The sequence below is a fragment of the Leucopleurus acutus genome, assembly GCF_964270905.1.
Source record: "Leucopleurus acutus genome assembly, chromosome: 6".
In the NCBI taxonomy this organism is placed as follows: Eukaryota; Metazoa; Chordata; class Mammalia; order Artiodactyla; family Delphinidae; genus Leucopleurus; species Leucopleurus acutus.
In genome coordinates this window covers 88,355,848-88,374,289 of record NC_139149.1, presented here as the reverse complement: position 1 = coordinate 88,374,289, position 18,442 = coordinate 88,355,848, and the positions used below count along the sequence as shown (strand labels likewise).

The 18,442-nt window shown below is 38.0% G+C and overlaps 1 protein-coding gene across 3 annotated transcripts in view; it reads right to left on the bottom strand.

Annotated features, from left to right (window-relative positions):
• PARD3B (par-3 family cell polarity regulator beta) overlaps positions 1–18,442 on the bottom strand; it is a 1,046,263-nt gene that overhangs the window by 224,787 nt on the left and 803,034 nt on the right. For all 3 annotated transcript variants that reach the window (XM_082840795.1, XM_082840797.1, XM_082840796.1), the window contains one exon: positions 9,415–9,525. In XM_082840795.1, coding sequence (XP_082696921.1) covers positions 9,415–9,525 — 111 coding nt within the window. The remainder of the gene's footprint in view (positions 1–9,414; positions 9,526–18,442) is intronic.

The window sequence follows — 18,442 nt, the reverse complement described above, 5'->3', positions numbered from 1 at the left end:
CTGCATTGTAGGATGGTGAGAAACATCCTTGCTCTCTACCTACTAGGTTAAAGGAGCACCTCTCCCTTAGTGTGACAGCTAAAAATGTCTTTAGACATTGTCAAATGCCCTTTGGGGGGAAAACCACTCCCAGTTGAAAACCACTAATATAAAAAACTGCCAAGGCAATTTGGAAAAAGCATATTCAAAGTTTGGTGTTTATAAATCACATGTCTAGGTTAGAATTTCTATATAAAGAATATGAGGGGAAAACAAAGCAGATCTGGAAAACAACAGGTTGAGTATCCTTTCAACTTGCAGATTTTGCCAACCTCTAGGAACAGTAACTAATCTTGGCCTCCTGAGTGGGTGTATAGTCATGGAAGTTTTCTAAAGCAGGATACAACACAGCATATGTCCAAATGAGAAATGAAGATGAGATGCTTTAGAAATTCTAGAAAATATTATTTGATTTATAGAAGTTTGCTTTGTCCACATTTTTAGAGCACTTTTAGCAAATTAAGTTTATTTGTACACTGCCCGGCTCCAAACTAGTCCACAGTAAATATTCTGGATTCTCTTAACCTTTGTTTACTGAAATTTTCGTCTTTGAAGGAAATTAGTTAAAAAGCATTTTATCCAAATAAAATGTTAGGCCTTAAAGAATTATTATTGCCATTTCATTTCATGGTAATAAAAAGAGGGATACATCCTCAAAAGTTGTTTATCCAAAGGTATGAAAACAATTGATAAGATGGGTACTGGACTCTCATTTCTAAGTTCTAGTCACCAAAGTCCTTCTACCTAGTTACAGCCACCCAAAGCTTTCACAGAAAATGTTCTCAAATTGTGCCTCTGCCATCCGTAACCTCATGGAACCAAATAGATCTGTTACCTGACCAGCAACAAATCCAGTGAATTACCAAAGTTTGGTGATTATATTGAATATATTTTTTTGTGTGTATATTAAAATGAAATATGCAGATCAACAGAATTTAGAAATTCTTTCCAAGTTTTTCTCAGGTTAGATATTCTGAACATTTCTGTGGGATCACTGTAGGTAGTTTAGTAAATTCCTTTTTAGAATGTATTTCAGAATGTAATTGTAGCACTACAATTGAGTACAATAATATAATATGTCACTCTAGGGTATTGGAATATAAGAGTATTCTTTTAAAACGCTTTTTTAAAGAGCTGGTGTACTTTGATCTTAGAAGTTTGTCTAAATGACTGCTGGAAAGCATGCCAATCAAAAGATTCATTTTATGTATTAATCCAGCTCGGCTGACAAGTAGTTGCTAATACAGCACTTCTAACATTGACTCAAGTCGCATAAAAGGATTTTGGCTCATAAAAAATGCTGGCATGGCATGAGGATGTAGGTGTTCCCATCTCTTGTCTCTAGGAATATAGGCATGTGCCAAATTTTGCTGGTGACCACAAGCATTTCTGGGAAGATAGGTGTTATGAAGATCAAAAAAATGTACAGCTATTAAAACTACCTGCATCCCCCTGTATTTCACACCCTCACTTCTCTAAATAAGAGATACACCTTGGAAGAGGGGTGGTGGGTGTGTGGCCACTATACTCTGTGTTTGTGCTAGCTCGTGCTGACCCTTTCTCTCTCTCTCTCTCTCTCTCTCTGTGTTTTTAATTCTATTCTAGGGAAAAAGGCTACCCTTACCCTAATACAAGCATCAATAGTAATTACTGGGATACGGCAAATCTCTTTTCATTTACTGAGATGGTTAGCACTATCAAAGACAGAAATCTGGTAGCTTCTTTCTGTAAGCATAAAATGAGAACATGACCTTGTCCTGAGAAATGCCGTCCAGTAATATTTTTCATAACTTCCATGCAGTGATGATCTAATAAGAATCTAAAAGTAATTAACTGGATCTCTTTTAGCCAACCAAAGCCTTATTCATTTTTATCAGGATTCTAAGGGAGCCATAAATTGGGGCATTTTGAAAAACTGGGATCTAATCCAGTCCATGATCTGATCAGGGTTCAGTGGTAATAATAAATTGGGACTATTATAACTGGGAATCATTCCAACATTTTATTTTGCCCATACCACAGGACCTAGCAAATTCTACTGCAAAAGACAGGGATATTGAGAGAGGAGTAAAACCATGCTGAATTAATCATTTGTATGTAATCATGCCAAAACATGGGTGTTTTCAACAGTTTAAATAGTGCCAAAGTTTAAGTTCAATAAATAATTAATTATAGAGATTCTCTTGGCAAATTAAAGAAATCAACCTTCTGGTTCCTTTAATAAAATATGCACTCTTTTTAGGATATAATAATGACAAAATCCTATCATTTGTTGCTCTATGTATTTAGGGGTGTAATACTTATGTAGGTTACAGCATAAAATACTAATTCAGAATATACTTTCCTTTTCTTTCTTAGAATACAATAAGCATCTTCATTTTTCAGTGTGCACAAATGTTGGATAAACTCTAGCCTTATTCTGGTTCTCATTTCAATTTCCAGTAACATAAAAATCTCCCATAATTAAATAAAATGCTGAGAGGTTGGGAATAGATTTTCACCCACTTGTATTCTCAAACTCTAAATGGTTTCTGAATGTTTTTATATCTCTGAGATGCATTTCGTTTATGTGGGGAACTTGCAGCTGCATAATTAAATCTTGGTTTGCCAAAGATCAAAAACACATGTATTGATTTAAACTAAGGGAACAGGCCACAAGCAGCTCAGCTGATAAGGCAAGGGAGAAGCCTCCGCAGTTCTTGGAAGGCTTCCTAAAGGAAAGAAAACTAAGAACCTTGAGTGCAGACGCTGAAACCGATTAACTTGCCTAAATCTTAGCTTCACTCTCACTTAGGCATTCCGTTCAGGCCAGTTGTTGAAAACAAGAGCCATATGTTTTCATACTTCTCAATGCTGAAGCTAGAGAGGTTACCACTTTCCGCCCTCAACTCCTCATTGATCCTAAGATTCTAATAAGATCTACAAAAACAATGTTTCATTAACACAGTAAATGAGCTCCCTTGCAAAATAAACTCTGATATGGTATAAGAGTAACAGAAGATCTTAGAGTGCAAACTCATATGTTATTAAACTCCCCCCCCCCCAATTTTAGTAAGAAGTTTCATTTTTTAAAATTTAATTCAGAATCAGTAATACAGGACTTTAATGGAAGACAGCCTTTGGTCAATGGGGATTTTCTCCCTCAGTGCAATAATCTTAAATAAACGAGGGGAACATATTTATCTTTAACCAATCTCCACCTGACTTTTGAGAAGGTATTAACAATACAAGTACAACATGCATATTGTTAGGTACTCTATAGGTCCTAGAATCTGGTTAATTTCACACTTTGCAGAAGGTTACAATTTTAAAGTCTTAATACTAAACAACAGCAATAAAAGTACATGGTTTACTGACTTGTTAAGACCATACCTTGCTTTTAGCTCACCATACTAATTTACATAATCTGAATATTTGGACAATGCTAATTTAATTTAGCTTGATAAAGAATTCTAGGAGAAATAATCTTTGAACATAATATTGGATTCATCCTTCTAGCAATGGATATAAGCATTTGGAACTAATGTTTTATTATGGCCAGTTTCACTGGAGCGTGAACAAAATGATGAGTTTATTTAAAACAGAGCTTCCCTGCCATGGACTGTTTGACTTGTTTTAGGAGGGGACACATGATCAGCTCAGGAAATCAAATATGAGACTAAGAAAATCCTAACACGCAATTATGAGCATGAAACTTGGGCTTATACATTCAGATAATAATAGTGCATATGCTACCATGAATCAATGCCACGGCCAGTTCAAGAAAGGCCACTCTAACGAGTTTAAAGTAAATGCCTCTATACTCAGATATTCATATATTTCTCAGACCCTAAGATCTGGGAGAGACCACAGCGATCATCTAAGGACACATGCAGCATTAATGGCACACAAGATGATTTCTGACGGTATGTGGCTCGATGAATTTAATTATATGAATTTACATGGTTTTGCATTATATAACTTTTTATTTAATTGAAGATATATAGATATAAATAAATCAATGAAGATAATATATCAGTGACTGAAGTTTATGAAACGGATGCTAGTCCAATCCTTTCCTGTTGCACTCATCCTTTCTCAGGGTAATCATCAGCTTCTTATTAGACATTTCCAGTGTCAATACACTCACTACTGCACGAGACACTCGAATTTGTCAGGATGCTTTCCCCTCAATCAAGCTGAAGGCTACCTCTCTCTCTTTTTTTTTTTTTTTTTTTTTGCGGTACGCGGGTCTCTCACTGTTGTGGCCTCTCCTGCTGCGGAGCACAGGCTCCGGACGCGCAGGCTCAGCGGCCATGGCTCACGGGCCCAGCCGCTCCGCGGCACGTGGGATCTTCCCGGACTGGGGCACGAACCCATGTCCCCTGCATCGGCAGGCGGACTCTCAACCACTGCGCCACCAGGGAAGCCCAAGGCTACCTCTCTTAAAATAATTCCTTTTTAGAATCTTCAAGAAAATAAATGAATGGATGAATACGTAGAGAGAGAGAATGGAAAGCGAATGGATGCTATAAAATACGTCTAATTCCTCTTCTGCGTAATGTTCTTTAATCATGTGACATGAACTAAGTCTTAACTCTGCAGGCTATGCATTCCCAGGTCCTTCCATATTTTTCAGGAGACGTGGATTTAGTGCTGCCATTTTCTGTGTGTGAGACAGGCTTAGGGTATTTCAAGTGTGATCTGAGCAGTATAAAATAGAAATTATTGCTTCTTCCTTCACTTTTGTACATGAACTTCTGTAGCCTAGGACTGGATTAAGTTTCTGGCAGGCACATCCCCATGTTGACTCATGCTAAGCTTACCCTCAACTAAAACCATCAGGCAAATTTTTCATATATTTGGTATTAAGTCAAACCTTCCACATCCTGTGCTTGTACAGTTCCTTCTGGGACCTAAAAGCAAGACTTTACATTTATTCCTATTAAGTTCCTTTATGTTTGATTCAGTCCATTGTTCCAGATGATTCTGTCATCAGACACACTGTCAACCCCTGCAGCTTCTTGGAATTCAAAATCTGATCAATGGGCACCATCACTGATGCCAATGCTCAGCAGGCCAGCGTTAAAAATAAATTTTTGAGGAAAACTTTTTCCTTGCAAGCCTATATTGATGGAATATTCATTAGCAATCTTTGCGTACAGTTTCTCAATTAGCTAATAATCCTTCTAGGGTTACAAGATCTGGTGTATATCTCTCTGCAATGGCCACAGGATATCATGAGAAAATACAATTCTAATGTCCAGGAGGTAGTACCCCTACTCTTTGTGAAGTCCATAGATCAGAACAGGGATTTTCAGTCTCCACACCATTGACAGTTTGAGTTGGATAACTCATTGTTTGAGGACGGGGACTGTCTTACGCATTGTAGGATGTGTAGCCATAGCCCTGGCCTCTACCCAGTACACAGTGGTGGCAACTCACTCCCCACACCCCCTCCAAAGCTCTGACAAACAAAAATGTCTCCAGATATAGCTAAATGTTCCTTGGGGAGCAAATTTCCATCCTCCATGCCTCCCCCCACCCCCCGAAGAACTAAGAATCCCTGTTCTAGACTCTGCATTCCTCCAATCTAATCTAATAACTCAATCCACCAGTTGTGGCTTTTTTGACCTTTCCATAGCTATAGCTATGAATAAAATATTCATATGTATCACCAAAACAATTCCCTATCTGGAGTTAGATACATAGGCAAAGTAAAACAAGATATGGAAATCATAAGAAAAATAATGAGAGGAATGATATAACCCTAAAATTTAGAGTTGAGGTTAGATTAACCCTCGAGTAAAACAGTTACAAGGAATTGACATTCAAATGATATGATTTAAGAGGTAATTATAAGGACTTTTGTATTTGGATGCTCATCAAGGTATTATTTGGAACAGTGAAAAATGGAAATAGACTATACATTTGAAGACAACAGAAGATAAATGAATTATGATATACTGATCTCACAGAATATTAGTCACCAAAATGACATAATTTCAAAACATTAATGACATGGGGAAATGCTCACAATACAATGGGAATTCTGTGAAAACAGTAAGTATATGCAGTATGAATGCCAAGTTTTCAAACCAAAAAAATATAGTAAAAATATCATAAAAGTATTAATAGTGGTTATGGAATTATGGTAGAATTATGCATGACTTTAATCATCTTCTTTACACTTTTTATGTTTCCAAAACTTTCTTAATAAACTTATCATCTTTGTAAGTTTTGTGCACATGAGGGGATGGGGTGGGGAATTCCCTTAGGTGAGTGAGCACTGGCAAGCGCTCCTCTTCTGTCTGTAGAAAGTGTGCAGGTAAGGTAGGATGCTTCAGAGAGGGCATATAAGAAAGATGGCGAGGTTTTTATACTGGGTTATTCAATCCTCCTGGGAAAAAAATCTGTACATCATTTTTCATAGAATGAGAAGAGTTTAATCTAATGTTCCAGCCAAATCTTGTCCCTCAAACTCAGTGATTCTCAGACTGCTGAAGAGTCACTTTGGGTGTAACTATTAAGCACAGATTCCTGAACTCTAACTTCCAAGATTCTGATTCTGCAAGTCCGGTGTGGCACTCAGGAATTTTCACTTTTTAACAAGTTCCCCAAGTCATTCATTCTGATGCAGGTGGCCCATGGGCCATATTGAGAAACATAGCTATCTATAAGAAGTCATGTGTTTTGATTTGGATGAGTATTTTTTTTTTGCCTCTATTTTTTTTTTTTTTTTTTTGCTGTACGCGGGCCTCTCACTGTTGTAGCCTCTCCCGTTGCGGAGCACAAGCTCCGGACGCGCAGGCCCAGCGGCCATGGCCCACGGGCCCAGCCGCTCCGCGGCATGCGGGATCCTCCCGGACCGGGGCACAAACCCATGTCCCCTGCATCGGCAGGCAGACTCTCAACCACTGCACCACCAGGGAAGCCCCTTGCCTCTATTTTTGATAACTTCTTCCTGGTTATACACTAAACAGAATTGGTACAGACCCTCAGCGGTGTGTCAGTGAACTGGCTCTTTGAAAAAAACAAACCCAATTTACCATCACCTGCCAGTTTCTGTGGTGTAAATACTCCCACCATGACCAATCTCAAGCTACCAACGGTTTAGCAACCAGCTCACAGAATTCTTGAAAGCTTAATAATCATCTTTCATAAATTGGTGCAAGCTGGCTTCAGTGATATACAGTATATATTATATTTAAGTGCTTTAAACTCTTTGAAAAAGGAATATGTTAATGAAAAACTACTGTATCTATGACAACTAGGATGAAGCAAGTAAGCAACCGGATGGCTTGAATCATCTTTAGGTAACAAATTCTAAATGTATTAGAACAAAAGACAACTTCGTGAACTTGTATACACTATTTCCTATTTTATTCTATTTTTTTTCTTCCTGTGGCCAGGCCATGAAGAGTGATACATTTGCTGAGTTCTTTAAGAGTTGTGAATTGTTTCCAATGGATGACAGAGAGCCAAGAAATGGGACTGCAGGGTTGGGAGCAATGTCAAATGTTCAGCCTTCACTCCACCCTCTATGGTCTTCAGTCCCTGAGCTGTTGAAATATCCTTGGCCATTAATTCTATAGCACCCAACCATAACATCAACTTCTCCCACTCTTTCCCCTTGTACATGATTGAGACAATGTTGTCTCTAGGAAACCCATATCAGATGTGTTTTATGTGTTCACGTGCAGGAAGTGGCCTAAGTGGAGGCTAATAGTATAGTTCTTTCAATATTTTGACCAAACGTATTTTAAGAAAATTGGTCCTGAAGCCCATATAACCAGCTGAGGTGAGTTTACAGTTCTGCTTTTAAGAACAAAACTCCTCAGGCACCTGCTTCCTAAAGGCAAAACCAGAAAGGAAATGAACTCTTGCTTAAAGACAACCCACCTTATTTTCTGAGTTATCAATTTTCTAGCTGGCACAGAGTTCCCTAGCTACTAACAGGAAAACCCCCGACCCCAAGCAAGTGTTGAGCTGCAAAAAATGTGAAGTCTGCATTCTAGCAAATAGCTCAGTTTCCTGAAGATGAGGCAAGAATGTGGTACCTCAGAAAGTGAAGTTAGGGGAGCAGTAAAGACTTACGGCATGGTCTCACCGCACAGATGTCTTCGTCAATAGATGCATTTAAATCTTAGCCTGAATTACATTTTACATTACAGGATTGCTGAATCTGGGGCTATGATGGAGAATTCATCTTTCTTCTCTTTGGGGCAACTCTGACAGGTGAAGAGTCAACGACAATGGAAAGCACTTGATTTCTTTTTTTCTGCTCCACTGACCCTGGAACTGAGCTTATCAACCTCTCAAAAACAAGAAAGGACTAAATAGGGTTTTCTTCTTGCTATTGATAAAGTCAGCCTTCTCAATGGGAATAGACCACAAGATAGGGGTCAAAGCTTAACAGTTAGATACTCTTAGCCTGCTCTGTGCCAGAAAATGCAATGAATAAGAAGTATGATTTTCCTAATACACATGCTAGAATATTAAAATAAGTTCAAGAACTGACTTTTTAAAAACAACAAGAACTATTATTACTAATAAGCAAGGGAAAATTTGCACAAATCTGACTTCATACATGATCAAGTCAGCATCAAATACTTAAAATTATGTAATAATCTCAGTCTTTCTCTAGGCTTCATTTGGTTGTGAAGGCAAAGAATTGTCAGGAGAAATATGAATATTCACTTACATGTTTCAAAATCAGACATTTGTACATCTACTTGGGATAAATGCCAGAGTTAACATCAAAGATATGTGAAGGACCTCTTGTCCTAATGGAACATTAAGCTCCTCAAATAGAAGAATTCAGCCCTTGCAAACTGTCATTATTTCAGTAAATGAAACCGGCCCTTTAACAGATGGGCAACACACTTTGCAACTTGCTGATGGCCTAATAAAAGGCACTGGCTTTTTAAAAATGAAGGGCATGTACTTCTCAAATTACAGTACCCAAATGGGCTTAGCAGAATAAAATTAAGAAGGTATACAACAGCTTGACAAAAATTAGGAACAGACTATGGAAATTTGATAGCTCTAAACATCAATATCCAGATGACCTTTTTATTACAAAAAAAAACCCGGAAAACAAAAAACTCCTTATTTAAACCATAGGGAACATATGCATTGATATAGTCAAAACTGGGGGTAGCACATCATGGAATTATAAGTACCAATATAATAAAAACATGAAGTTAATTTCTTCTCAAACTATAATAAAAATTCCCTAAAAAGCAGATTCCATTTATATCAGGTATCTCTCCTTTTGTATCAGTCAACCTTTATGCTTCTTAAAATAAGATTTCGCCAGTTGACTGATGATATAACCAAGTTAACACAGACCACGCATGAAAATAAAATAAGAGGCCCAGCATTTCTACTCACCTCTCACGTTCTTCTTTCATTTTTTCCAGCTCCTCTTCTCTCAGGCCACCATGCTTCAGAGGACCTTTCTGCTCAGCCTTTCCACCCTTATCATCTTTCTTCTTTCCAAATCTAGTGAAACATGGAGAAGATGATTGTTAATGATAATTACGCTCTTTTCGTGGTTATGGTTAGTTGAAGATATTTATGAGATGAATTCATTAAATTCTTTATTCTAAGCAATACAAGATCATTTCACATAAAATGGAATTCTTTATTCTAAGCGGTACAAGATCATTTCACATAAAATGGAATTAAAATAAGATGCTGAGATCAGAAAAATAATACAGTTACTGAAGTCCCCTCCTTTTCCTCTCTTCCTTCTTTCCTTCCTTCTATTGACTGTGCAGTCTGCACAAAATCATGTGATTAAAGACTAAAAATTTCAAACCATTAATTCAGTAGAGATTAAAGAACTGAAAGGTTGTTGTTCCCATATAGCTAAACACTGACCGACCTCCTAAATAGGCCTCCAGAGCTCCAGGTGGCATTGACATTGAAGATTAAACTCATGGGATTACATAGTGCGAGTGCTGCAAGGGACTTTACCGAACACCTAGTTCAACATTCTCATCTTAAAATGAAGAATCAAAAGCTCTGAGAGCCCCTGGGCCTTGACCAAGACCACCCAACAAGTTCAGGGCAGGACTGGGATTAGAACACGGGTCACCTCCTACATTGCACATTTTCCTTCAGGCCATATGCACTCTCCCATGTAGCTGCAGGCTTCCCAAATCAGCCCAAGGTCAGCGTGCTAAAAGCCCTCCCCGGTGCTTGGCATAAGTGTGGTTAACTGGGCACAGTGGTGATTTTATTTTTTTCCTCCAGCTTTAATGAGATATATAATTGGCACATGAACACTGTGTACATTTAAGGTGTAGAATGTATTGATTTGATACATTTATAAATTAGAAAAGAATCACCACCATAGTATTAGCTACCACCTCCACCCTGCCATGAAGTTACCATTTCCTTTTTGTGGTGAGAACATTTAAGATCAACTCTAAGCAACATTCAAGTGCATGATACAGTGTTATTAGCTATAAGCATCATGCTGTACATTAGATTCCCAAACTTATTACTATTATACCTGGAAGTCTGTACCCTTTGACCAACATTTCCCATTTCCCTACCTCCCAACCCCTGATAACCACCACTTTACTTATTTCTCTGAGTTTGTCTTTTTTAGATTCCACATAGAAGTGACATCGTACAGTTATTTGTCTTTCTGTCTGACTTATTTCACTTAGCATAATGCCGTCAAGATTCATCCAGTTGTCACAAATGGCACAATTTCCTTCTTTGTCATGGCTGAATAATATTCCATTGTGTGCATATACCACATCTTCTTTATCCATTCATCTTGATGGACACTTAGATTGTTTCCACATCTTGGCTATCATGAATAATGTTGCAATGAACTTAGAAGTACAGATATTTCTGCGAGATCCTAATTTCAACTCCTTGGGATATACACCTAAAAGTGGGATTGCTGGATTATATGATAGTTCTAGTTTTAGTTTTTTGAGGAACCTCCACATTTTTTTCCATAGTGGCTGTACCAATTTGCATTCCAAACAATAGTACACTAGGGTTCCCTGCAATTATGATACTTTAAAAGAACATTGTGTTTCCTTAGCACTTTTGGGAAAATGAAACTGCACATTTGAAATGAAAAAAAAAAAGCAGCAATTAATTATTGGTAGAACATATTCTTAAATGATAGGCGTTTTCACCAATAGATATTTTCTTTGGAAGCAATCTCCCATAGTCTTGGTATTAACATACATGAAAAAATAAAATGACTGATGCTCTGCTGATAACTAGGGATGAAAGTCACTCAATCATGCATAGTCTTCAGTTAAGGTAAAGACTCTTCTTAAATCTAAGGAAATCCCATGTGTCCCTTGTTTCTTACTAGATAGCTACAGATTTAACTAAGTGTGCGTGTGTGTTTACACCTTTAGCTTACTCATTCTATCTATGATTCTTTGTATGTATCTATGTATCCATCCATCCTTCCATCTATCCAACCTGAGGACATTTTTCAAATTACACATGTGCTGTTGACTGCCCCCTTCCCCTGCTCCCATCCCTCTCCCCTAGCCTCCCAACACACAGTGACTCAGAATCTCCTCACACGAGGACCTGAATTATAAACTTGTAAGAAATTCCCGTCTTCATCAGAATTTCATAAAAATGGGTACATATTTGTCTCTTTCTGGATTGCATTTCAACCCAAAGTGGAGATTACTGGCCAAGTGGCAGCTCTGAGTATCACACGTGCAAGATGGCGCTGCAACATTCATAGTCTTGGTGTTAGCCTAGTACAGAGTGCATCCTGCTTTCCTCAGAAGCCTCTCCCAGCCTTGACTCTTCTGCATATTTTCCCATTATAATTTCAATTAGCAAAGTCTCTTTCATGAACTTCCTCTCTCCCCATTGCCATCTCTCCACCTGCCTCTGCACCTACTTCAGTCCTTTTGCTGTATCCAGTCTAGTCTGGCGATCTCAGTTGATCAACCATCAGCTTTAACTCCATCATCCCCAGCCTTTCTTTTTGTTTGTTTGTTTTCTTCCTTTTTCCTGCCTCCTTTTCTGAATCTATTCCTTTTTCTCACTGAAGAAATGAACTGATCCCTTTCATAGAAGTAAATAGGAAAGAGAGAAAAATACAGACAAAATATGAGAACACTAACTTTCAAATAATTCAGATTTGTTAATATATTCAAGATCTCGCTTCAACCTACAAAGCAGGAGATATCTAAATAATGTGTTTCCATGAATACATTCTTTAACTTTTCAGACCCACGCAGAAGAGTCTTAGGGATCAACATTATTACTATAAATTCCTTTATGTGAGAATACTTTAGTACACCACTTAGAAAAATAATTTTCCCTCAAAATGTCACTAAGTATAATAATACTGAAACAAAGAAAAATCAGAATTGTGGGGAGTGAGGGTAAAATAATGCCTCAGGAAGCAGATGAAGGCAAAATTGTTGCCATGATCTCTACAGATTTTAGGCTTGTTTTTTCCCCATGTCTCAAATATTTTCTTGTAAGTTTGGAGGCTTTAGATTTTCTGAATGAAAGCAGTCTGATTTTTGAAGGGTAAAACTAACCTATACCCTAGTCGACCTTGATCTTTATGACCACAACCAACGTATTGCTTTTTCCTTCCTGCAGCTAACATATTTCACTTGTACTGCAGTTTGAGAACAGCTTACTATTCTTCCACTAGAGTGGGATATGTTTGATAAAGAAAAGGTTAGTTGTAAGTAAATTCTGCCAAGCATTTTCTTCTAAGCGGGAACCATCAATAATAGTCCATTCAGCCAATTCTATAAATATTATGTTTTGATTTAAAGTTAATGATCATTTATTAAAGTTTCCAGTAAGAAGGGCAGAAATAGCTGTGAAATTTATTTCATTAGACAGAGAGCAGCCACCAATTACCTTATTTTGTAAAGTTTGGGTAGGTTCAAGAATAGAATTATAAGACAATAATCTTCAAAAGGGCTCCCACATTGTTGAGATGAGGAAATTGAAACTCAGAGAAGTTAACTGCCTTTTATTTATTAAAACACTGAATTCTTTTTCCAGTTTTGCAATGAGACAACTTAATTATCAGTGGTGGTAGTGGTGGTGGGGGGAGTTGGGAGAAAAGCATCAGTCTAGTGAATTTTGCAAGCCTGTGTTCTCCTTTCATGGCAGCCTCTCTGGGGGTCATTTCACAGCCATTCTTACCTTCACTGACATACATAGAGAGGAGCTGGGGAGATTCAAATACATTGATTCCTCTCCCCATTAGATATTTTTGTGAGAAAAGTCATGCAGACTTAAATGGCTGAAATTACTGCTTTGCATTCTAGGGTTTCGAATATCCACTGCATTCCAGGCCTCCCATTACCTATTACCTAGGAAATTTGAGAGTTGGCCATTCTGGGCTAGATGCCTTAAGGAAATTGCTTATAGGTCAACCTTGCTTTATATAAAAGATATTTTCCTGAAGAATTCTGGGCAAACACATGGTTTGAATCAATGAAGTCGTACTTTCCATGTACCTGGAAAGCCTGTTTAAAGAATCTTATGATGGAGCTTTCTGTAAAGTGGAAAAATCACCTTTCAAGATACTCTTTATGTAAATTTAGATTTTCATGAATTATAAGTTTGCTTAAAACACCTGTTCCTGTTCCTTTTTTTTTTTACCAAAACACTTTATTTTTATTTATTTTTTAACATCTTTATAGGACTATAATTGTTTTATGGTGTGTTAGTTGCTGCCGTATAACAAAGTGAATCAGCTATATGTATACATACATCCCCTTATCTCCTCCCTGTTCCTTTTTACAGAGACGTTATATGAAACAGCTTCATGGAAGACTAGCTTGCTTGCTCGCTTTCTTCTTTCATTCATGCATTTGTTTTAAAGAATATTTATTAGGCAACTATTCTGTGTCAGACACTGCCATAAGCACTGGATGTAGGTTGCTATTGTATTGGGATACAAAACCAGACCCTACCTTCATAAAAGTTACATTCTAACAGAGGCAGTCACCAATCAAGTGTGACTATGTAATTGTAAGTTGTGAAAAGTGCTATGTAGGGAGTCAGGAGAGACGACAACAGGACATTGATTGGTTGGGGAGTCTTTAATGAAGAAAATGACATTTAAACTGAGAGGATAAGGGTGAGAGATTCCAGACAAGCAAAGATGGAAGATAAGCCTTGTGGGTGAAGGAAAGAGGACATGCAGAGGGCATGAAGTGCCTGGTGACTGGTGAATCCCAAGCAGTGAAGGAAGGCCAGTATCTGAAGCGAGGAGAGCAGAGGGGATCCTTGCACAGGATTCAGATGGAAAGAAGGGTAAGGTCCACGGAGTATAGATCTGAGAGATACTTAGAGTTTAGTCCAAGAATAACAATAGGTCACTTCTTAGTGATTCAAGGAACAGAGAAGCTAGTAAGGAAACTGGTAGATTTAAAGACTTGGTAGTGGAGAAACCAAGTCATTTTAAGCAGAAGTGATACAATGTGACGTATACTTCACAGGACCATCCTGGTTGCTGAAGTAAAAATGTAGCACATGAAAGCAGGAAACTGGCTGGGGAGGGCTACAGGAGTGTGGGTGAAAGGTGATGGCGGCTTGGGTGATCCGTGGCTGCTGAGAAGAGAAGACAGTGATTTGGATGTGACAGGTCAATGGAGACGCATCAAAAGTTCACTTCTATGCACGGTTATTTTAGCGTGCCTTCGGGAAATCCAGATGGAAAAGGGAGGACAAGGATAAAACGGCTAGGAGAGGAAACTAATTTTTTTATAGAACTGATAAAGGGGAAATGGAGGAGTTCCTGGGTAATTAATTTATCAGTTAATATGATGCCTCATGTATAAGAGAAATGATTCCTATCCATAAAATGAGATTTCTTGGTAATCTCATTATAAATGAAGAAATCAAAGTAAATAGAATATCCAAGGTGGAAAAGAACCTCAGAAAGGGTTACAGAAAAATACCAGAAACAGGCCTCACCCGTGTTCCTATTTTGCCCATGTAGGGAAGCCCTAAACAGCTATCTGGGGAAGTAGAATTTAATCATGGTACATTGATTCATTCATTCCGTCATTTACTGAGCAGCCACTACATATCATATGCGTTAGGCACATGGAATTTAACCATTAATAACATCAATTGCTAGGAAGATCTCTAACTCTTCAATCCAATTAATTAAACAGGGCTCTAGCATCCTATTGTTTTCTACACAAGAAAGATATTAATATAATTCTTAGTATTTATTCCCTAATTTCTCAGCAAATATTTTGTTTCTATTTCTTTCCTTGAACTTTCTAGGTAATGATGACTTTCAAGTCCTTCCCAGATTCCCAGGCACCCTGACAAACAATTCAAATCGAAAATATGTAGCTCTATCTCTAGCTTTTTTCACATCTAGTCTCTCATTTAATTCACTCCTTAATTCTGCTAAGTAGTATCTGTCTACAGTTTTCCTCCTGGATCCCATTGGGCAGTTTATGTAATTATTAGCAATTACTCTTCCTCTTAGCACAGACTGTATGAAAGCAATCCTGAGCAATGGCTTAGGAGGACGAAAAAAGTCAGGCAAGGAAAAGTTCAGACACTCTTATTCCAAATTAGTGGTGAGCTACGAATCCAAGGAGAGCTGAAAGTTGGAAACATAATGTATCTCTCCTTCTACAATTAGGAAATATCTTTGGGTGTCATTGATGCATTTGGAAAAGGCGACAAGACCCACTTAATAATATTAAACACAGAAATCTATGGAATGAAGTCAGATGTGAAAATGCACAAACCTCAGAGCCATAATGTTTTCTGGACTTGGATAATGGTTTATTCTCCCTGTAACTAGTTCACTTTTAAACTACACATGATATTGTCTTATCATTGTATAAATTATACAGCCTGGAAGAGCTCAAGCAAAATATGGGGGCAGAGAAATTCATAGACCTTTGACTATGTTTCCATAGTTTATTCTGAAATTCACCCATAAAAGGTTTCTGTCGTCTGATATATTCCAAATTGGGTTCTGAATTAGCATATGCACATGCTGACGAAATTAACTTCAGTGTATCGCAACCTCATATGGTTTTGTGCACTTCAGCTACTGCTTCTAAAATGTATGTCACAAATGTCTTTACTTGTTTACCTCAGATGGTTCCCATCATACCTAAGAGTTAATGAATCTGATAAAAATCCAGTGAAAATTGACCAATTAGAGAGTTTCTTCCCCTCCCCCCTCCCTTTTTTTGGTACCTAAGGGCGTTGCCTACTTTTACGTTAATATTGATAGAAGAATGTACAGATTTGTGTTTGTTGTAAATCAGTCTTGACGAAGAAAGAAAAAATATTCTTATTTTATTTTTAGCCTTCCACAGCATGCATTATTGCCATGGTTAAGGCCTGTGACTTTTCAGGAGGGAGGTGGAATGCTCTAAAACTCTGTATGCTTTCCCCAACAGAGGGTCGTATTTTAAACTCTGTAGGTCCACCCCATGGCTCGCAAAAGGAGGTAGGGACTTGCTTCATAGGAGGTGTTCGCAAGCAGAAACTGAGTGGTTTCATGTTTCAGTAACTGAAGGAAAACTCAGTTTTAAAAATCTTTCTTGTTAACTCTCACTGGATCAAGGAGTTGAAACCCTAAAAAATAAGATTTCCAAGTAAAATTTTAATTTCTGGCATACTGTTTAGACACTTATTTTGGGTGTGTTTATATGTTTCCAAGATGAAGACAAGCTATATGAAAACAACAAACATGTGTAACCCCACTGATATCTTTATCTACTACTTCCTTTGAGGTCAACCTTCCCATCCCCTCCCCTTAAATAGCTACTTTCCTCATTCCCAGGATGTGATTCCTAAATTGGTGATCATGACTCCCCTTCACTCCAAAGCAAGGAATCTTCAGATCTCAGATGTGTTGATGTTTGTTTTTAGGATTGAAAAGCAGGGAGGTCCTGTAGCATTCTAGGATTTCTGCCTAAGTGGATAAAACATCTGCTGGGTAGAGTCTTAGGCAGCTCTCTGGCTCAGTTCAGCTGCTGGGAATCCTTGAACTAATTTGCTTTCCCAGACGGAGGAGCTAGGAAACACAATGGATTTGAAAACACCAAATACATTAAAAATAATTCTAGAAGGTCCAGAAAGTAAAGCAAAATGCACATCACCAATAACCCATCTTCCTAAAAATAAACAAACAAGCAAAAAGGGCCTCTGGAAGACGGACTTGTAAGAACCAGTTAAGAACCACTGGACAGTTACTTTTGCTGAACATTTTTGTAGTAAGTGAAAACTCGACTCTGAGATGATTAAAGCAGCACTTGGTTAGAAAAAAAGGAAAAAAATATGAAAAAGAGGCCAGAAATTAAAGTTAAATGAAAACAAGCGTGAATGAGTGAGTGAGAAAGATAAAGATACTAATAAGGTATGATTTTCAGATCCACACAGGGACTATAAAAAGCTTATTAACTGTCACTACTACACTGGGTTTTAAGTTATTCCATCCCTCTGCTTTCCAGAAGACGAAATACTCTTCAGGAGCACAGTGAACTTTGAATAATTGCTTTCATACGCGCTACGCGCTCACTGGCTTTAAGACATTGTAGGCAAGAGCCATGGTGATTCAGACTTAAATGCTTCTGATTTCTGGGAAATATATTTAACGGGAGCATTAAAGAAATAGATCTTTTTGCATTTTTATGTTTTCTTAATAGTTAGAAAGGTTTTTCTTTTCATTAAATGTTTACTTATTTCAAAGCAGCAGAATATGTGGCTTCTTCCTTTTCATTTTTATTACTTTTAAGTGGATCTTTAAGTGTCTCTGAAGGCTGCTTGAGTGCAACCGATGACCTGCATAAAACCCTAATACTGATCCGAAGAGACCACATGGGGAATTCAGACTTCGGCCAGCAGCCAGATAAATTCTTCTCATCTGGGTGCCCAGAGCATCCCCTTTATCCTCCTTCCTTCCTTTTCTCTATCTCCTTTGCCCCAGAAACCCAAAAACTAGTAAACGAAAGAGTGTTCTGAGACCAAGTCACACTTTGTGCCCAAACTTTTTTTCTACCAACTGCAGGCAGTTCCCCAGCCCCCGTGGCCTTCCCGAGGTCAACCTGTCACGGCTTACTCCAGACTGACCACAGTCTCATCCTGCAGAAGGAAATCTTCCCCCACGGGAAATATCTCTGCCATCCATTCACTGGCAGGTGGGAGCATTTCAGCAAGCTGCCTGGGAAGGGAAACACTGACTCATGTCAATGAAAAGAAATCCAGGGAGGGCTAACTAAAAGCTCTGTGGAAAGAGGTCTCATTTAGAGTCTTTAATAAAATGTCAAATACAACTTATTCCAATGGCACAAATGAACATACGTGTACTTCGTATAAAGTCCATTATCAGAAAGAACAGATGATGGTGCCTAACTCATTATGTGAAAAGAAGAACCAAAGGACAAGAGTA